The following is a 20396-nucleotide window of genomic DNA, read 5'->3' as shown; positions in this document are numbered from 1 at the left end:
GGAGAGAATGAAATAAATTTTACGGGGGTCAGTTACGTTGAGAGTCAAAGTGTTATTTTTAGCAATGTCCCGATCACATATTTTTGCACCCCAGTACGAGTCACCCGATTTGGGAATCTGCTGATACAAGGTTTGGGTTTAGGCTTAGGTAGTATTTGAAAATAACTGTCTTAGACGGCAATATGCATGGGCACGAGAACCATTTCCATTAAATAAAAAGACATTATTATTTTTCAATTATAAAAAAGGGGTCGGGTTAGGGTTTTGAGTCCCGATCCAAGACCAAAAAAAGTGTTGTAAAAAAAACAATTTTTGCTGTGCCACTGTGCCGCATTCATAATGTGATTTTTAAAAAACTAGAATAACGTCGAAAAATGCCTGTCTTTATTGCCGTATTGGCCCGAATATAAGACACTGTTTTTTGCATTGAAATAAGACTGAAAAAGTGGGGGTCGTCTTATATTCGCGGTCAAGACATTATACCCATTCACGACGCTAGATGGCGCCAGATATCAATGAAGCGATGTTCTGCCATGACAAATTTCAGCTACTCTCAAGTTTAACAAGTTTGCCTTATTTTATTAACACCTTTATCCTTATTCAGATTTGTTTCAAGTCTACAGTTCCAGTTAGATGTTTTAAGGGGCCATCCCATATCAGATGGGAAATGCTCTGGCACAAATTACATTCAATGATCCTCCTAGAAAATAATCTTAATGATTTAAAAGCCCTGCTTAAAAAATAAAATTAAAAATAAAATTCTAAAAAAGTAAAATTAATTATAAGAATTTTGGTCCCAGCAATTAATCATATAAAAGCTATCTATTACATAAAACCCAGTTTTTATTTAATTAAAAAAACATAAATACTACTAAAATTTCTTTGTTAAAAGGATAAGTCCCCCCCCTCCTTGGCTCCACCCCTCCCCCTCCCAGGTGTCGGGTCAGGAATCCCCAGGGCACCACACCGGAAAAAACAGAATCTAAAAAGTGCTTAAAATATTAAATAAATAAATAATAATAAATCATTCCATCAAAACAGGTAAAACCATCTTTAGAAAATTTACAAGATTGTAAAATCACACCAAAAAATATATATTAAAAAAAAAGTTCTCTCGATAAGATTAATAAAGTGCTTAAAATAGAAAGTGCATAAAAAGGTTCCTTCTCCAGGCGCAGTAGTTACAGTTCGACTTCACTTTGATGGTTAATGCAGTTATTGCAATTTTGTTTTTTAAATCACAATAGATTGGTTTATTTACATTTCAAAAAGCCATTCATTTACGAATGTGATTGCACTTTAGTTTACATATTTAAATGTTCAGATATTAAGATTTGAATGAGGCAAAATAACATGCTTTTTCTCTCAAAAAGTTTGTTATAATAATTTGTTTCGGATGTACTGTAATTATTTTCTGTATAAAAATTAATTTGGTGTTCAAAAATCTTTTTTCAAACTTGAGTCTTGAAAAAGAGGGGGTCGTCTTATAATCAGGGCCGTCTTATATTCGGGCCAATACGGTATTAAATGTTTAATTGAGCGAGTCCACTCAAATCGACGAACACATTTTGAAATAACTAAAATATTACAATGACTAATAAGTATTTTCGTCCTAAAGACTAAAACAAAATTTAAAAGGGCTCTCAAATATAACACTGACCAGAAACAACTAATTTTCTCTTAAATAACCAGAATTCAACTTAGAATGTACAAACCAAGTGCAGTGGTATCTCGACATACTGTAAGTAATGGTACATAGAAAGTAAACTATGCTTGAAAAAAAAAGCCCGAATTTCAGGTCTTTTCACTGTTTAGAGTCTTTTTCAATACTCTTTCAAGGGCGTAGGTTTGCTCTCAGCATTGGTGTGGACAATATAACAGCATAACCTGCATGTACACTTTTTGGTGGGGATGGGACATTAATAAGACCAAACAGATTGAGTGGACAGAGTTCAGGGCTACATTTCTCATGAATATGAACCTAATTAATTGATAGGCCAAATGATAATGCAAAACAAATCTGAATTTACTCATACTAACTTTCATATGTATTGGTTCAGGTGATAGTTTAATTAACGCTAACGGTCGAAAACATACAGGAGGACATTTCTCTCTAAGCAGCTTCCTACTGGAGTTTTGTAGTTTAGCAAATTCACACAGTTTAATGTTATGCTAACTCTGATGCAGGTCGGACTTTCAGTTGCAATATTTGTGGTGTGGTCCCCACCTCCACAACATTGACATCTTTTTACATTACTTTCAGAGGTTGTTGCTCCTGGCCGAATCAAGCTTCTAATTTCGCTTCTTTTCGACATGTTGTGTAAGTCATCAGCTAATCAAACGTGGGTTTGAGGGTGTAAAAATGGACTGGCACATTCAGCAAGTGAAAAGGGGTAAATGTAAGTCTCAGCATAATGAAAATAATTCACTTAATAATACATGTGGGGTCAGTTCTAACCTTACAACATGTGGCAAAATGTAATTTGGAATTTTTTCTTGCCATGTGGCATTTTTTTGGTATATGGCAAAATGTATTTTGGCATGTGACATTTATTTTGTATGTTCCTTTGTTCTGGTATGTGGTATTTTTTTGTTTTGTTTGTGGCATTTTTTTGGTATGTGGCAAAATTCATTTTGCCATGTCGAATTTTTTTGCCATGTGGTAAAATGTATTTTGGCACGTGGCATTTTTTTGGTATGTGGCAAATATGATTTTGCTATGTGGCTGTTTTTTGCCATGTGGCAACATGTACCTTAGCATTTGGCTTTTTTTCTTGCCATTTGGCATTTTTTGGCATATGGCAAAATATATTTTGGCATGTGGCAAATTTGATTTTGCCATGTGGCATTTTTTTGCCATGTGACAAAATGTATTTTTTGTATGTGGCATTTTTTTTTGCCATGTAGCATTGTTTTTTGGTATGTGGCAAAATTGATTTTGCCATGTGGCAAAATGTACATTGGCATTTTTTTCTTGCCATGTGGCATTTTCCTTTTTGGTATCTGGCAAAATGTATTTTGGCATGTGGCATTTTTTTGGTATGTGGCAAAAATGTACCATGTGAATTTTTTTTTAGTATGTGGCAAAATGGATTTTGCCATGTGGCATTTTTTTGGTATATGCCTTTTTTGCGGTATGTGGCAAAAGGAATTTTGCCATGTGGCATTTTTTTGTTTTTTTGTTTGTGCCTTTTTTTTTTGGTATGTGGCAAAATTCATTTTGTCATGTGTTTTTTTTTTTTTTTTTTTTTTTTTTAAGTATGTGGCAAAATGTATTTTGCCATGTGGCATTTTTTTTTTTTTTTTTTTTGACGTGGCTAATTTTTTTTTTTTGGTATGTGGCAAAATTCATTTTGGCATGTGCCATTTTTTTCAAAATGTTTAATGAATTATAATTGTAATGAAGGTGGAGGTCTGCCATTTCTTTTTCCCATTAACTTCAATGTTTCGATCAAATGTCCAATACAGATGCGCAGAGCTATAAAGCAAACATTTGTCTAAAAAAACATGAAAAACAGATATTTTCAGCTTCAGTTATTAATATTATTAGTACATTCAGTATGTCTAAGATGTTAGCAAATACAACAAAAGAAGACACCAAGGCAAATGTTGACATATTCACCAAAGAAATAAGCACATGGTTCAAGGTAGCATCTGTTGGTTTTTTTTTTTTTTTTTTTGCGGAATCATGCATATTTCATCGGCGAGAATGCAAAAACAGAAAAGCCCAAACACCTCCACGCTGACCACAAGGATGTCGTGGCACATAAATCTGCGTATATACGTTTGCCACGCGCATTTACATTTAGATGACAGCCGGCGAGGCAGCTTTACGCGTCTCGTTGGCGGAACCATTCCCGCAGAAAGACGGGTGATGAAAGGATAAGGTGGGAAGCCAAACACGGCGGGAAGGTTAAGTAAAGACTTGAGGTGGAGATGCTGAGCGCCGTAACCTTCGCCGTTAGACGCCTCGCAGAAAAGCCCGGATTTGGCTTCCGGCAGCGTGTGTACTAGCAGAGACGTTCAGACGGGCGCCACCGCTTGTGAACGAGCATTTTGGCTTCAAATGTAATAGTTACTTGTCAGTTTTACAAAGCCAGAAAAACAAAACTGTCACATTCGGCTGCTATCAGATTGTGTTCTCATTACAGAGTGTGGGCAGTGTTACCTGGTCGCACCTGCGGCTAATCTCATCAGCGGGGTATTTAAACCAGAGGTTAATTTTATTAAAAGCAAACAAAAAATACACACGATTGCGGAAAAGGGGGAAGAACACAAAGGGTCCATTACAGTAGGTCGACGGGGATCAATAATAGTAACCTAAGCGGTAGGCAGAGAGCCGATAAGAAACAAAATACACTCAAATACCAGCACAACGTAGAGGATTTCAAAACAAGGGCGGCAGACAAACAAGCTAGCAAATGCACGAAATTCAAGAGTACAAGGTGTACCCTTCTCTTGGATCGCCTGGATTTAAATAGTCTTGATGAGTTTGAATTAACTGCAGGTACGACGTCGGGAACGCTCCCACAATTGGTGTTCTGTAAAAATGTTGCGAGATTGCTTAATCCAACATGGCGGCTGTCACGAAACTAAGAGCTTTTTTAAATTGAAAATTCTTGCAAATAAATAATTAAAATACGGAATTTCTATAGATATGAACATAAAAACAGTCTAGATTCTTGGTTAAAAGCAAAGAAAAGGGCGGTTATCATTCATTTTACGTAAATAATTTTTTTATAATTTGATATAATAATTAATAATTTAAATAATTACGGTATCGTTTAATCTAACATGACACAAAACAAAGAGCTTTTTAAATTGAAAATTCTTGAAAATAAATGCTTAAATTGGGGAATTTATATAGATATGAACGTAAAACAGTCTAGATTCTTTTTTAAAAGCAGAAAAACAGGCAGTTATTCATTTTACGTAAATATTTCAAGCCAAAATTACAGTATTGTTTAATCCAACATGGCGGCCGTCACGAAACGAAGAGCTTTTTAAGTTGAAAATTCTTGAAAATTAATGCTTATATTGGGGAATTTCTATGGTTATGAATGTCAAACAGTCTTGGTTAAAAGCAGAAAACTGGCCGTTATCATTCATTTTACGTGAATATTTAAAGCCAAAGTTATGGTATTGTTAAATCCAACATGGCGGCTTTCACGAAACAAAGAGCTTTTTTAAGTTGAAAATTCTTGCAAATAAATAATTAAAATACGGAATTTCTATAGATATGAACATAAAAACAGTCTAGATTCTTGGTTAAAAGCAAAGAAAAGGGCGGTTATCATTCATTTTACGTAAACAATTTTTTAATAATTTGATTTAATAATTAATAATTTAAATAATTACGGTATCGTTTAATCCAACATGACACAAAACAAAGAGCTTTTTAAGTTGAAAATTCTTGAAAATAAATGCTTAAATTGGGGAATTTATATAGATATGAATGTAAAACAGTCTAGATTCTTTTTTAAAAGCAGAAAAACAGGCAGTTATTCATTTTACGTAAATATTTCAAGCCAAAATTACAGTGTTGTTTAATCCAACATGGCGGCCGTCACGAAACAAAGAGCTTTTTAAGTTGAAAATTCTTGCAAATAAATGTTTAAATCACGGAATTTCTATGGTTATGAATGTCAAACAGTCTTGGTTAAAAGCAGAAAACGGGCCGTTATCATTCATTTTATGTGAATATTTAAAGCCAAAGTTATGGTATTGTTAAATCCAACATGGCGGCTTTCATGAAACAAAGAGCTTTTTAAGTTGAAAATTCTTGCAAATAAATGCTTAAATTGGGGAATTTATATAGAATGAATGTAAAACAGTCTGGATTCTTGGTTAAAAGAAGAAAACAGGCAGTTATCATTCATTTTATGGGAATATTTCAAGCCAAAATTGTGGTATTGTTTAATCCAACATGGCGGCCGTCACCAAAGAGCTTTTTAAGTTGAAAATTCTTGCAAATATATGCTTAAATTGCGGAATTTCTGCAGATATGAACGTAAAACAGTGTAGACTCTTGGTTAAAAGAAAAAAAAAAAGGGCAGGTAACATTCTTTTTATGTAAATATTTATCAATAAAAGAAAAAAAAAAAGGGCAGGTAACATTCTTTTTATGTAAATATTTATCAATAAATATAATAAAGCTATTTTTTTCCCATTCATTTCATTGTATTCACAATGTTTCAAAATGCATGCATGGTGCTACCTTGAATCGTCAACCAAATCACTCTTGAGACACTACTGCCTGCTTGTATGCAGTAAAACCTTCCTATTTCCACCTAAATCCGGCGTTAGAACACAGCGTGTTTGAGTTTATCACAGTGAATAGTGAAAGTCACGCTCTATGGGTTGGCCTCCTAAATACTCCAGAGGGAAGGTGTGGCACCAAGTCTGGGGAGGTTTTCTTGTCAACTGATGGCCGCGTATATGATCAACCAAAACTGAAGTTACCTAGTGTTGCTCTAAAAGGAACCAAGGTAAAGAATACTTGTAGCAGGACTTTGAATTTGAATAGGGTGTGTGTAAGTGGGGTGCTAGTGAAAAGATTTTTGTGGTCCCCTCCAGATCGCTGGCCAAGCGAGGAGGGTGTGGGGATTGGGGGGGAAAAAATACACCACATTTGTCAGAATCTTGGAAGCCTCATTTAGTTACCGCAGTTGTTAACATGTTTATTTTCACTTCAAGGGACTTTCAAAGAACATTTCAAATCCAAGTCATCTTTTTTCCTAAGAAAGAAAAAAATCCTACAACACATAAGTGCTACACGTTCAAAGCATTCTAGTGTAAACAAAAAGATGAGCATTACAAATATGTGCAACAAAGTTTAGTGGAGTCTCATGGTTCACTTTCACAAATTTGGCGAGTCTTCGCCCCGTTTGCTTTAAATCGTACGCTTTCAGCATTGTCCAACACCTGTCCTGCAGGGGGCGGTCTCGCACATTTCAAGCTGTTTGTCAAACACCAACAAAGCTTAAGAAAGGGTTTCCCTTATATATTCATATGAACGACATTTGTTTTTAACTGGGATGTCTAGCTTTGAATGATCATGTATCAGTGCCATTGACTGCAATAGACGTCCAATCCATTTGGAGTGGGAATTGTTAACCCTCTGATGCTAATTGTTTTTTTTTTGTTTTTTTTTTTCATTTTGGTCACTAGTAGATATCCAAACGTCAATTACCGTCAATGGCAACCAATGATTTAAGTTATGAAATAACATTAAATCAGATATACAGTGGGGCAAATAAGTATATAGTCAACCACCAATTGTGCAAGTTCTCCTACTTGAAAAGATTAGAGAGGCCTGTAATTGTCAACATGGGTAAAACCTCAACCATGAGAGACAGAATGTGGGGGAAAAAAACAGAAAATCACCTTGTTTGATTAAAAAAAAAAAAAAAAAAATCCAAATTAGAGTGGAAAATAAGTATTAACTTCTTCTAAAGAAGTTCCACTCGTTAGTTGTATTAATGGCACCTGTTTTAACTCATTATTGGTATAAAAGACACCTGTCCACAACTTCAGTCAGTCACACGCCAAACTCCACTATGGCCAGGACCAAAGAGCTGTCGAAGGAAACCAGAGACAAAATTGTAGACCTGCACCAGGCTGGGAAGACTGAATCTGCAACAGGTAAACCGCTTGGTGTAAAGAAATCAACTGTGGGAGCAATTATTAGAAAATGGAAAACATACAAGACCACTGATAATCTCCCTCGATCTGGGGCTCCATGCAAGATCTCACCCCGTGGCGTCAAAATGATAACAAGAACGGTGAGCAAAAATCCCAGAACCACACGGGGGACCTAGTGAATGACCGACAGAGAGCTGGGACCACAGTAACAAAGGCTACTATCAGTAACACAATGCGCCGCCAGGGACTCAAATCCCGCACTGCCAGACGTGTCCCCCTGCTGAAGAAAGTACACGTCCAGGCCCGTCTGCGGTTCGCTAGAGAGCATTTGGATGATCCAGAAGAGGACTGGGAGAATGTGTTATGGTCAGATGAAACCAAAATAGAACTTTTTGGTAGAAACACAGGTTCTCGTGTTTGGAGGAGAAAGAATACTGAATTGCATCCGAAGAACACCATACCCACTGTGAAGCAAGGGGGTGGAAACATCATGCTTTGGGGCTGTTTTTCTGCAAAGGGACCAGGACTACTGATCCGTGTAAAGGAAAGAATGAATGGGGCCATGTATCGAGAGAATTTGAGTGAAAATCTCCTTCCATCAGCAAGAGCATTGAAAATGAGATGTGGCTGGGTCTTTCAGCATGACAATGATCTCAAACACACAGCCAGGGCAACAAAGACGTGGCTTCGTAAGAAGCATTTCAAGGTCCTGGAGTGGCCTAGCCAGTCTCCAGATCTCAACCCCATAGAAAATCTGTGGAGGGAGTTGAAAGTCCGTGTTGCCCAACGACAGCTCCAAAACATCACTGGACTAGAGGAGATCTGCGCCAAAATACCAGCAACAGTGTGTGAATAGCTTGTGAAGAGTAAAAGAAAACGTTTGGCTTCCGTTATTGCCAACAAAGGGTACATAACAAAGTATTGAGATGAACTTTTGGTATTGACAAAAATACTTATTTTCCATCATGATTTGCAAATAAATTCTTTAAAAATCAAACAATGTGATTTTCTGGGTTTTTTCCCCACATTCTGTTTCTCATGGTTGAGGTTTACCCATGTTATCAATTACAGGCCTCTCTAATATTTTCAAGTGGGTTTTACCTTCCTCATTTACCTTTCATAAATAACGTTCTTTTTAGATATTTCTTAGTTCATAAGTAGTGTAGCTGTTGCAATGAGAACATGGGTCAACATACAGTTAGTCCCCGGGTTACGAATGAGTTACGTTCCTATGTTGGCGACGAAACCCGAATTTACACTTACGTCGGAATTATCCCTTTAAAAAATCAAAAGAACTATCCAAAAAGTCCAAATGTTTTGTATTTTGTTTAATGGTGGAGGATACACTGCCCTCTAGTGGCAGCGTTGGATCTTGCTGGACGTTCAATAATGCTTCCTTACAGGACCACTCAGACGTCTCACATGGATGAAAGGATAGCTACGCTCTGGTTTGGCCCACTTTAGGCTGTAAGTTGTTTTAGCTAATATATGTTTGTGCGTTCATTTGTAATTAAGTTTAGAGCTACTGTTTGTGGAATGACATGAGAGCGATTTGCTACTAGAATTGTAAATACGTTAGCATTAGCATTTAAGCTAGCAGACTTTTGTGAAGCAAATTAGGCTAATTTAATCTACTGAATTTAATAATAATAATAATTATACATGTTATTTGACGGCGCCTTTCTGGCACTCAAGGTCACCATACAATCATTTAAAAAAACAATCAGAAAAATGAAAGACTAAAAACATTAAAAACAATTTAGTATAGAACATTTAAAACGAAAAAAAATACTAATCGATGAAAATAATTAGCAGAACAGTAAAACACAAAGAAATCAGGGTTTATTATGGATATGCGAGTCTGAACTAGGGCTGCAGCTATCGATTATTTTAGTAGTCGATTAATGGATAAACCACTAATTCGAATAATCGAGTAATTGGATAAGGAAAATGAATAATTAAATTACCTGAGCTGAGCCTCAAACGGTATTAAAAAAATAAATAAATGAGGATCTATGTACAACAAAAGAACAATTGGGTAACTTACATCGCAAAAGTCCGCTAATTTTTTTACAATGCTCTAAATGGTTGAAACACATATTCCCACAAAAATATTCTAAACATACCTATTAACTAAATTACGAATGAATTAAAAAAAAATATTAGCTCAAACAAAAATTAGCTTATGTTGGTCTTAACAGGGAGCACCTAGATTCAGCCATGTGAATTGAGGCATACTAGAAGGCAGTAAATCCACCCAAATCAATAAGACGAAATGCAAACACTTTCAAAATAAACCATTACAACGTTACTTTAAATAAACGAATACTCGAAGCGGCAAAATTGAATATAAATTTTTTTTTGTCCTCATTGAATACTTGAGTTAATCGATTAATCGTTGCAGCACTAGTCTGAACAGGTGAGTTTTGAGTTTGGATTGAAAAAGGGGGAGTGAGTCGGTGTTCCTGAGGTCGGGTAGTGGTGAATTCCAAAGCCGGGGGGGGGCAGAGCAGCTAGAAGGACGTTTGAACACCAATTGTTTTGTGTCGTGTGTGTTATTGTTAAAATGTGTGTCGTTTCGAACAGACGTGTACATATTTGTGTTATAGCTTTACAAATTGTCAAAGCGAAGGAAGTAAAGTTTAAATTAGGTAGTTTGTGTGACTAAAAAAATTAAAAAGACCAGAGACAAAAGGCGGACGAGACTCCGGCGTCGAAAAGTCGAAATTGCGTAAGTCGAGTACGTAGTAACCTGGGGACTACCTGCAGTTGTTCTGACGTAATTTGGGTGGTGCTGAATTCAAATCTGACCTTTTGTGCAAATCAAGATTTCAATTTTTGTTGTGCAATGCAAAATTATTGCACAGCAATACTATAACAAAGTGGTGGGTATATAGCTGGCACTTAAAAAACACCCAAAAAGCATTATGTTGCAAAACTAAAAAATGCAATTTTGGGATAAATTGCAATGCTAGCTTTGCTGAGATAGTTGGTATAACTATATTCCTGTTGATTTTTGAGCATTTTTACCTGTTGATATAATGTCACTTACAAAGTAACACGTTACGCTATGTTTTAGACAAACTGCAGATACGGGAGACCAACAATAAGGACATTGTGACGATATGTTAAAATTAGTCAACGGTGAAAAGCTAATGTTGAAAACAATTCAAAAATATATACCGTATTGGCCCGAATATAAGACGACTCAAGACTCAAGTTTGAAAAAAGACTTTTTGAACACCAAATTAATTTTTATACAGAAAATAATTACAGTACAACTGAAACATATGATTATGACAATATATTTGAAAGAAAAATCATGTTATTTTGCCTCATTCAAATCTTAATATCTGAACATTTAAATATGTAAACTAATGTGCAATCACTTTCGTAAATGAATGGTTCCTGGTTTTTGATATGTAAATAAACCAATCTATTGTGATAAAACAACAAAATTGTAATATCTGCATTAACTATCAAAGTGAAGTGTAACTGTAACTGTAATCTTGAAACTAATCTGAATAAGGAAAAACATAGCAATAAAATAATGCAAACTGGTTAAACTTGAGAGTAGCTGAGATCTGTCATGACAGAACATCGCGTCAATGATATCTGGCGCCATCTAGCGTCATGAATGGGTATAATGTCTAGACCGCGAATATAAGACGACCCCCTCTTTTTCAGTCTTATTTCAATGCAAAAAACACCGTCTTATATTTGGGCCAGTACGGTAACTATGCAAAGGACTGAAAAGTTGATTTAGTTCTCGGTGAAAATATGACGAATCTGCATTAAATAACACTAACACAGTGAAATCTTAAGATAAGAAAGTAGTTTGTTCCGGAGTGGCTTTCGTATCATGTTTTTTTAATCGCCTAATTCGTTCCAAGCTCTACTTAAACATCACATTAAATTTATCGCCATGTCCTTTGATTGCCTGTCTGTTGTACCCCCCTAGTGGTGCTTAAGTGTATCTAATTCAGTGGTCTCCAAAATATTCCACATAGGGCTGCAGTGGGTGCAGGGTTTACTCCAACAAAACAAGACCAAACCTTTTCACCAATCTGGTGTTTTATAAGTGTAATCAGTTGATTGCAGTCAGGTGCTGCTTGTTTTAGTAGAAACCACATTGGTTAAAAGGTCTGTGCTTGGTCAGTATGAACAAAAACCATGACCCACAACGGCCCTCGAGGACCGGTTTGGAGACCCCTGATCTAATTTGTTAGGTTCCAGCTCTTCTACAGACGTTATCACATGACGACTGGAGCTCATAGCAAACAAAGAGTGCTAAAAGACGAGCTAACTTTGGTAGCCGTTGCTTGTTATTTCATCTTGCTGTTTGCTTCATGTTGTTTTCATATACATGAGCATAGTGTAGGACATTGTGGTGTGTACCATAACTTTCGCACTATAAGGCGCACCTGAACTTAAACCGCCACCCACCAAATTTGGCACAAAAACGGCCTCACTGGATGGTAAGCCGCAGCTGCCCTCACTGTATTATCGGGTATTCATACCAAAAGATATGAACCGGTAACCATTTATTTGACAGCAACATCATAAGACTACCATAAGACCAAATGAACCACCATGAAGCTTTGAACCAATTGGCTACAAAGCTTCATTGCTTCAAGAAGCTTCATTTGGCCTTCACTGCTCCCTTGGGGGGGACAGTGAACCTCTGCTGCCACCTGCTGTCAAAACTGTTGTCGTCTTACATGCCTCCTAGCATGCATTGCAGCGCTACAGATCAATCAAATCAAAACAATCAAAATACATGTTCTGTACTTAATATTTCTTCAGTTACTGTTCCAGTTGTTTCATTAATTGCTAGTTATGGTATTTGTTAAACTCTTTATTTGACAGTGACGCCATTAGACTGTCATTAGACAATCATAACTATGACATGACACTGTCATGAGCATTAAGCAAGGTTTATAACAGATGTTATTTAGTGTTATCTGGCAAATTGTGTCACTTTTAAATGGATGTAAAATATTCAAAGTAGACATAAATGGATTTAGTGAAATAAGTTAATGACATAAGCATTCAGTAATACCGATGATAGTGTCATGTCATAGTTATGACGGTCTTATGACAGTCTTATGACACTGCTTTAAAAAAAGTTACCTATTAACCCAAATAAATCAACAAATAAGCTGCACTGGACTATAAATAGCAGGATTCAAAATGAAGGGAAAAAGTCCAAAAATTACGGTATATTTAATTATTTGTTTACATTTATAGTCAAACATAGTTACATCATTGGATTGTTGCGAGTGGGAATAATCTATTAGAGTGCGTATTATCTTTTGTTTGATGAACAATTCTTCGGAATATTGAGCGAAAAGCTTCGAAAAACTTTTCGTAAAATGAATTTTTCTTGCACCGAAGCTTTCTTATCTTAAGGTACCACTATATAAGAATAACAAAAATGCCAATTGCAGGAAAAGTAAAGCATACAGGAAATAAAAACTAATAACAGATTTGAAATCAGCAACCACAAACTGTAAAGACTGAGTTTTTTAAAAATTGTCGGCTAATCGACTGTTTGGTAAATACCAGTTTTTGTGCAATTTGCCTGTTTGGGAAATTGTTGTTACTCTGTAATGACTTGTTTCTATGAATAAGAATGTTTTGTGATATGTGGGAAAATTCAGTTGTTATTCTGAGGCTGGGCAATGGCAACAACGCTAAAAACAAGGCAAAGTGCTTCCCTTATGATCACATCTTTCTGCCAAGATGAGTAAACATACTATTCATCTGGAATGCTATGTAATTTCACTAGAAGTTAAGTATGTTGTTATAAATTAAACAGTCAAAGGCAATTGCCAAACCATAAGAATGTTCTCTAAGGAATCCCCGCCAGTCCGAGCAGCCGCGGGAGCACCTTCTCGGAGCCTCCGGAAGCCCCGCCCTCCAGAGACCACGGCGGCCGAGACCACCCCATCCCTGCCCCTGCCGTCCTTCTCTGAGGGGCGCCCCCGCACCCACGTCTCGGGGTCGTCGCTGAGCTCGTAGATAGAGCCGTCCTCAACGCTGTGCTCTAGGGACTCCAGCGACGAGTCGGACGCTTCGTCAGCCGTCAGCGGGCGCCCGGGCAGTCCAGATGTGGAGCGGAGCTTGTACCTTAGCAGGACACCGCGGCCCCGCGCGCGGCCCTCACCCGGCTGCTGCAGGGATTCCTGGGAGGACGCGTCACTGGGATCCTCGCCCCCGCACGCAGAGTCCGGCCCGTCAGCTACCGAGTCCCTCTTCAGGAGGTTCGGGGACAAAGTGCTGGTGATGGACGTCAGGAAGTCCACCGGTCCGCAGTGGGCATTCAGGGAGACTCTGCCTTTACCTGGACCAGGTGAAAGCACTCAGATGAGGAGGTCACCTCGTATAAGGGGGATTTCATGGGTCTTTTGTTTTGTGAATAACCAGTTACTATTATTTTGTAGTTATTTGGGAAAACTACTTTTTTATTATTATTATCTTGCACTATAATGTCACTTTCATTGCACTGCTAATGCTATAACACTGTCACATGCATCTCACTCAGTAATATGTTCTCACATATCTGCCTCAGTCTATGTACTGTATGATCTGGGTACTGCATTCGCAATATTTGCAGTTACTCTATAGCGTTTTTGCACTGTTACATCAATACAGTGGGGCAAATAAGTATTTAGTCAACCACTAATTGTGCAAGTTCTCCCTCTTGAAAATATTAAAGAGGCCTTTAATTGTCAACATGGGTAAACCTCAACCATGAGAGACAGAATGTGGAAAAAAAAAAACAGAAAATCACATTGTTTGATTTTTTTTTAAAGAATTTATTTGCAAATCATGGTGGAAAATAAGTATTTGGTCAATACCAAAAGTTCTTCTCAATACTTTGTTATGTACCCTTTGTTGGCGATAACGGAGGCCAAACGTTTTCTTTAATCTTCACAAGCTTTTTACACACTGTTGCTGGTATTTTGGCCCATTCCTCCATGCAGATCTCCTATAGTGCAGTGATGTTTTGGGGCTGTCGTTGGGCAACATGGACTTTCAACTCCCTCTACTGATTTTCTACGGGGTTGAGATCTGGAGACTGGCTAGGCCACTCCAGGACCTTAAATGCTTCTTACGAAGCCACTCCTTTGTTGCCCTGGCTGTGTGTTTGGGATCATTATCATGCTGAAAGACCCAGCCAAGTATCATCTTCAATGCCCTTGCTGCTGGAAGGAGATTTTCACTTGCAGAAATACAGCCCCAAAGCATGAGGTTTCCACCCCCATGCTTCACAGTGGGTATGGTGTTCCTTAGATACAATTCAGCATTCTTTCTCCTCCAAACACGAGAACCTGTGTTTCTACCAAAAAGTTCAATTTTGGTTTCATCTGACCATTACACATTCTCCCAGTGCCCTTCTGGATCATCTAAATGCTCTCAAGTGAACCGCAGACGGGCCTGGACGTGTACTGGCTTCAGCCGGGGGACACATCTGGCAGTGCAGGATTTGAGTCTCTGGCGGCGCATTGTGTTATTAATTGTAGCCTTTGTTACTGTGGTCCCAGCTCTCTGTAGGTCATTCACTAGGTCCCCCCGTGTGCTTCTTGGATTGTTGCTCACCGTTATCATTTTGACGCCACGGGGTGAGATCTTGCACGGAGCCCCAGATCGAGGGAGATTATCAGTGGTCTTGTATGTCTTCCATTTTCTAATAATTGCTCCCACAGCTGATTTCTTTACACCAAGTGTTTTACCTATTGCAGATTCAGTCTTCCCAGCCTAGTGCAGGTCTACAATTTTATCTCTGGTGTCCTTCGACAGCTCTTTGGTCTCGGCCATAGTGGAGTTTGGAGTGTGACTGACTGAGTTGTAGAAAGGTGTATTTTATACCGATAATGAGTTAAAACAGGTGCCATTGATACAGGTAACGAGTTGAGGCTCATTAGATCTCGTTAGAAGAAGTTAGACCACTTTGACAGCCAGAAATCTTGCTTGTTTGTAGTGACCAAGTACTTATTTTCCACTCTAATTTGGAAATAAATTCTTGACAAAGCAAACAATGTGATTTTATTTTTTTTTCCCCACATTGTCTCTCATGGTTGAGGTTTACCCATGTTGACAATTACAGGCCTCTCTAACCTTTTCAAGTAGGAGAACTTGCATAGTTGGTGGTTGACTAAATATTTATTTGCCCCACTGTATCTATGCACAAACTGTCATTTGAACTAAGTCAGCCATCTCATTCCTTGTCCGAGTACTGTAAATTGTCAAATACCCACTGTTATATTATCACTACATCACCACTTTCTAGTCACTTATTCACTTTAGTCCCAATCTGTGTACAGTGTAACCTTTGTTTTTATATTAGCGACGCTTTACTCTAGTTACTCTCTATAATGACAATAAAGGTGTTCTATTCTATTCTATTCTATTCTTCTTTTAGGAATGTAAACAGTCTTTCACCTGTATAAAAGTTTTCTACCTTCTAGGTAATCTTTGTGCTTTGACACTATCTCTTCATTCACCTACTGAAGATGCAGTTTATACAGAGCCGCTAAAGGGACATCGACAGAAATAAAACTTAAGCAATCTGGTGCACACCAGATTGTATTGTGTACACCAGATTGTTTCTAGTGTGCACAGTTATGTACAGTACTTCCTCAATCAAAGTACATTTAGGGCTGAGACTTGAGTGGAACAACACTTCTTCATTCAGTGTGCTTCTCATCACATGTGCACACGACTCATCACAGAGGTTCCTTTTTACTGTATAACCACACCCACAGGGAGCACACAACTATGGCAACAGCAGTGTGACATTAATATGTTAAATGCACCAGAAATTATCTGGTAAACATGAGCATTATAGAATTGCATTGTCACAACAGCCTTGCATTGTCACAACAGGCTAATTTGCATAACATATGTCCACTACCTTAAATGCTATAAAATGCAAATGTTTACAACAATTGGCTAACTTGCATAGCAAAAGTCCGCTAGCTTAAATGCTAAATAATGCTAATGTTTACAAGAATTGGCTAACTTGCATAGCAAAAGGCCGCTAGCTTAAATGCTATACAATCCTAATGTTTACAACAATTGGCTAACAGATAGTTTCTGGTCCGCACCATATTGCTTAAATTTATTTCTGCAGATGTCCCTTTAGGGGCGCCGTAGGTTCAGGAGCAAAACAGGTTTTGGTTTTATGATCAGAGACACTTCGATATGATCACCAGGACGGGTGTTCGAACCCACCACACTTAAGTTTAGAAAAGAATACTCCGCCAGTTGCTTTCTTGTCATTTCTGGAGTGTTTTATTATTTTAAGAATGACCGTTTTTTTTCCCCCTAGAGGTGATCTTTAATTTGGAAAACAACATGTCCTTTTCTGATTATTATCTTGACAAACATCTGGAACATCATGAAATCTGTCCTTAGCCTGAGTTATGCCAGCTTGCTCTGGAAGTGATAATAATAAACACTTAACTACATCTGTAACATCATGAGCTCTGTCATTAGCCTGAGTTATGCTAGCTTGCTCAGTAAGTGATAATAATGAACTGAGTTTTTAAGTCAGGGGCTATACAATTATCTCCTGTGGAGATTTGACCTTTTTGTATCGGAATAATCTGTTCTTCTTTATAATAAGCCTTTTTGGTCATTGAATTGATTTTTGGGCAATTATTTGTGATTGCTAGACATGAGCTAAGCTTAAATTTTGTTTTCAGGACTGGCCTGTTTAAGTGTGAATGACAGTCATTTTAGGAATGACCTGTTGTATTGGAAACTATATTTTTAGGGAACGTGAAATGAAGGCATTTTTGTCGAGATTACCTGTTATTTTTGGTATGCCCTCCAGTTTGGGAACAGGAAGAGTGACAATGAAGCCTTGGGCGGTGCCGACCCACAATAGTCCTTGACAGATGAGCAGGCTGGTAACTCGCATGCTTTCTGGAACTGAAACATAAAAACCAGGAGAGGCAATATGACAAATTCAGCTACAAATCTATGACTATTACCACTACTATTATAACTATTTATTCATTTCTCGGCCACTGATTGCCCTCCCAGTCAAAATGGATTGGACGTCTATATGATTAATGATGCGCTGGATTTATATTGCACTTTTAAGGACAGTCAAAGATGTTTTAAATTGTATTATTTTTATTTTATTTTTTTATACTTTATTAAACGTGCCCTGTTCAGCTTTTTGACACGGAGAATGGAAGTCTAAGTGTTCGGTTGGACAGAACAGTTGAAATGTTTCACATTGAGAGTATGACATATTCCCGTTGTGATCATTCAAGATACCTTGTTTATTAAGACAAAGCAGTGAACAGGAAGGGGTTATGGGGGAACAGAAGGAAAGAAAAGAAAGAAAAAAGCACAAACAACAACAAGAAATACATTGAAAGCCTACACTAACTATGAATATGTTGAGGCTATCGTCAGCTAGATGAAGAAGGGGGGGTGTCTATAAGATAAGTGATTGGGAGGGGTGGAGTGTACACAAATCAGCTCTGTGATCTAGAAACCAGTAACCGTTTGAATCACTTGTGAGTGTAATGCCATTGGCAACCGACCATACGCTGCCCCATTGCCAATCCCGGCACCGAGGCCCCCCTCCCAAGCTTGCCCAATCACATCCAGCCGTGTGTGAGCCCCATCAAACATGTGACAGCCACGTAGACGAGGGAAAACCACCCCACGGCCATGGCCCCAACCCAGCCAGCCCAGGGAGGGAGGGCGGGCGTTTAGAGCCAGCGCAGCTCATCCTTCCTGTCGCAGCCCGGCAAAGGAGCCATTGTCAACCCCCAGGGATCCAGGGTGGTCCCCCGGGCCACCCACGTCCCCATCAACCGGCCTTCAGGGATGGGAAGAGGGGACACACCACCAACCCCACGCCCACCCCACCACCCACCCGGCCCACGAGCCACAGCCCCCCAACTGGCACGGCATACCACTGGACCCCCAACGGCCCACCAAGCCCAGGGCAGGACAGGGTTCCCCGCCGGAGCAGGCGACACCCAGTCGACACACCGGCATCTGGCTAGCTACCCGCGACGGAGCGCAGGGCGAATACCCCAGCAGAGAAGAGAGGGGAAGGCGGAAGCAGGAGAATGCCGAGGAGCCGCCACGTGGCGACGCGAGATCAGAGCCCCGACCTCCCCCCACTCCTGCGGCCGGCAGCCCAGGCAGCGGGGAGGTCACGCCCCGGGAGCCACGCCATAGAGAAAAAGTGTGGGACCCACCTACTACCCTGCACTATAAAAAATTGCTGTAAATTTACGGCCAATTTTGAACACTAAAATACCGTTTTTGTGTTAAACAGTTTATAACTGTAGTTAGCAATGCATTGTGGGTTACCAACATTAAAGCAACAAGACAAATGCTTTAAACGGTATGTTAATGTTTCAATTACATGACACTACAGTATTTTTTGGAAACTGAGTTTTGACTGGAAATTTGGAGCATGGTCAGAAATCTGACATCTTTTTAGGGCTGCAGCTATCGAATATTTTAGTAGTCGATTAATCGATGGACTAGTTAGTTCGAATAATCGAGTAATCGGATAAGGAACATGAAAAATTAAAAATACCTGAGCTGAGCCTCAAACGGTATACATTTTTTCTAAAAAATGAGGATCTATGTACAACAAAAGTTCAGTTGGCTAACTTGCATTGAAAAAGTCAGCGAGCTTAAATGCTATAAAATGCTAGTTTTTTTTTTTTTTTTTTCCCCATGCTCTTAAATGGTTCAGACACATACTCCCACAAAATACGGCTAAATATACCTATGAACTAAATTAGGAATGCATTAAAAAACAGCGCGAACAAAAACTTAGCTTACGTTGGCCTTAACAGGGAGCAGTTGGGTTCAGCCATGTGAAAAGAGGCACACCATAGGGCAGTGTATCCACCATAATCAATAAAACTAAATGCAAACACTTTCCAAATAAACCATTACAACGCAACTTTAATTAAACGAATACTCGAAGCAACAAAATTTAATTGGAAATTTTTTTTTTGCTAACTTAAATAGAAAAATTCCACTAGCTTAAATGCTACAAAATGCTAATGTTTTTTTTTCCCCAGAAGTCTCTTAACAAATGTTTCAGACACATTTTCCCTGAAAAAAAAAAAGGCTAAATATACTTACAAACTAAATTATGAATGTATTTAAAAAAACATTAGCTCAAACAACACCTTAGCTTATGTGGGAAGCAGCTGGATTCAGCCATGTGAAATGAGGCAGACTAGAGGGCAGTGTATCCACACAAATCAATAAAACTAAAATCAAACACTTTCAAAATATACCATTACAATTACGGTAAACGAATACTCAAAGCAGCAAAATCTAATTCGAATATTTTTTTCTAATCGAATACTTGAGTTACTCGATTAATTGTTGCAGCACTACATCTTTTACATTGTGGCAATATAGACTATGTTTTTTGCCAATTTAAATAACTAGACAACGCAAATAATTTGCCATCAAATCCTGGAAGACCTAATTACCCATAATTTGGATGTTGGAGACTCTTCAGAGGATGACTTTAGATCAGACATGTCCAAAGTCCGGCCCGGGGGCCAAATGCAGCCCGTGGTCAAATTTAATCCGGCCCCCAGCCTCTGTCATAAAATCAGTAACATCTGGCCCGCACACAGACTTAATAAATTGGTCAGCAGTACTGCAACCAGCTTACACACGAAATGCTGCTCCTCATTTACCCACTAAAAGGCAGTAGCACTTCAAACCCTTATTGC

The 20396-nt window shown here is 38.4% G+C and overlaps 1 protein-coding gene across 3 annotated transcripts in view; it reads right to left on the bottom strand.

Moving 5' to 3' along the window:
• Positions 1 to 6110: 6110 nt before the first annotated feature.
• The window catches only part of arhgef10la (Rho guanine nucleotide exchange factor (GEF) 10-like a), a 389757-nt gene continuing 375471 nt past the window's right edge, over positions 6111 to 20396 (bottom strand). For all 3 annotated transcript variants that reach the window (XM_057845783.1, XM_057845784.1, XM_057845786.1), the window contains 2 exons: positions 17464 to 17586; positions 6111 to 13990 (listed from right to left, as the gene is read on the bottom strand). In XM_057845783.1, the coding sequence (XP_057701766.1) occupies positions 13458 to 13990; positions 17464 to 17586 (656 nt within the window). In that variant the 3' untranslated portion in view covers positions 6111 to 13457. The remainder of the gene's footprint in view (positions 13991 to 17463; positions 17587 to 20396) is intronic.

This window comes from Corythoichthys intestinalis, chromosome 9, assembly GCF_030265065.1.
Source record: "Corythoichthys intestinalis isolate RoL2023-P3 chromosome 9, ASM3026506v1, whole genome shotgun sequence".
In the NCBI taxonomy this organism is placed as follows: Eukaryota; Metazoa; Chordata; class Actinopteri; order Syngnathiformes; family Syngnathidae; genus Corythoichthys; species Corythoichthys intestinalis.
Note: the sequence above shows the minus strand (reverse complement) of the source record. Positions and strands in the feature narration are given on the sequence as shown.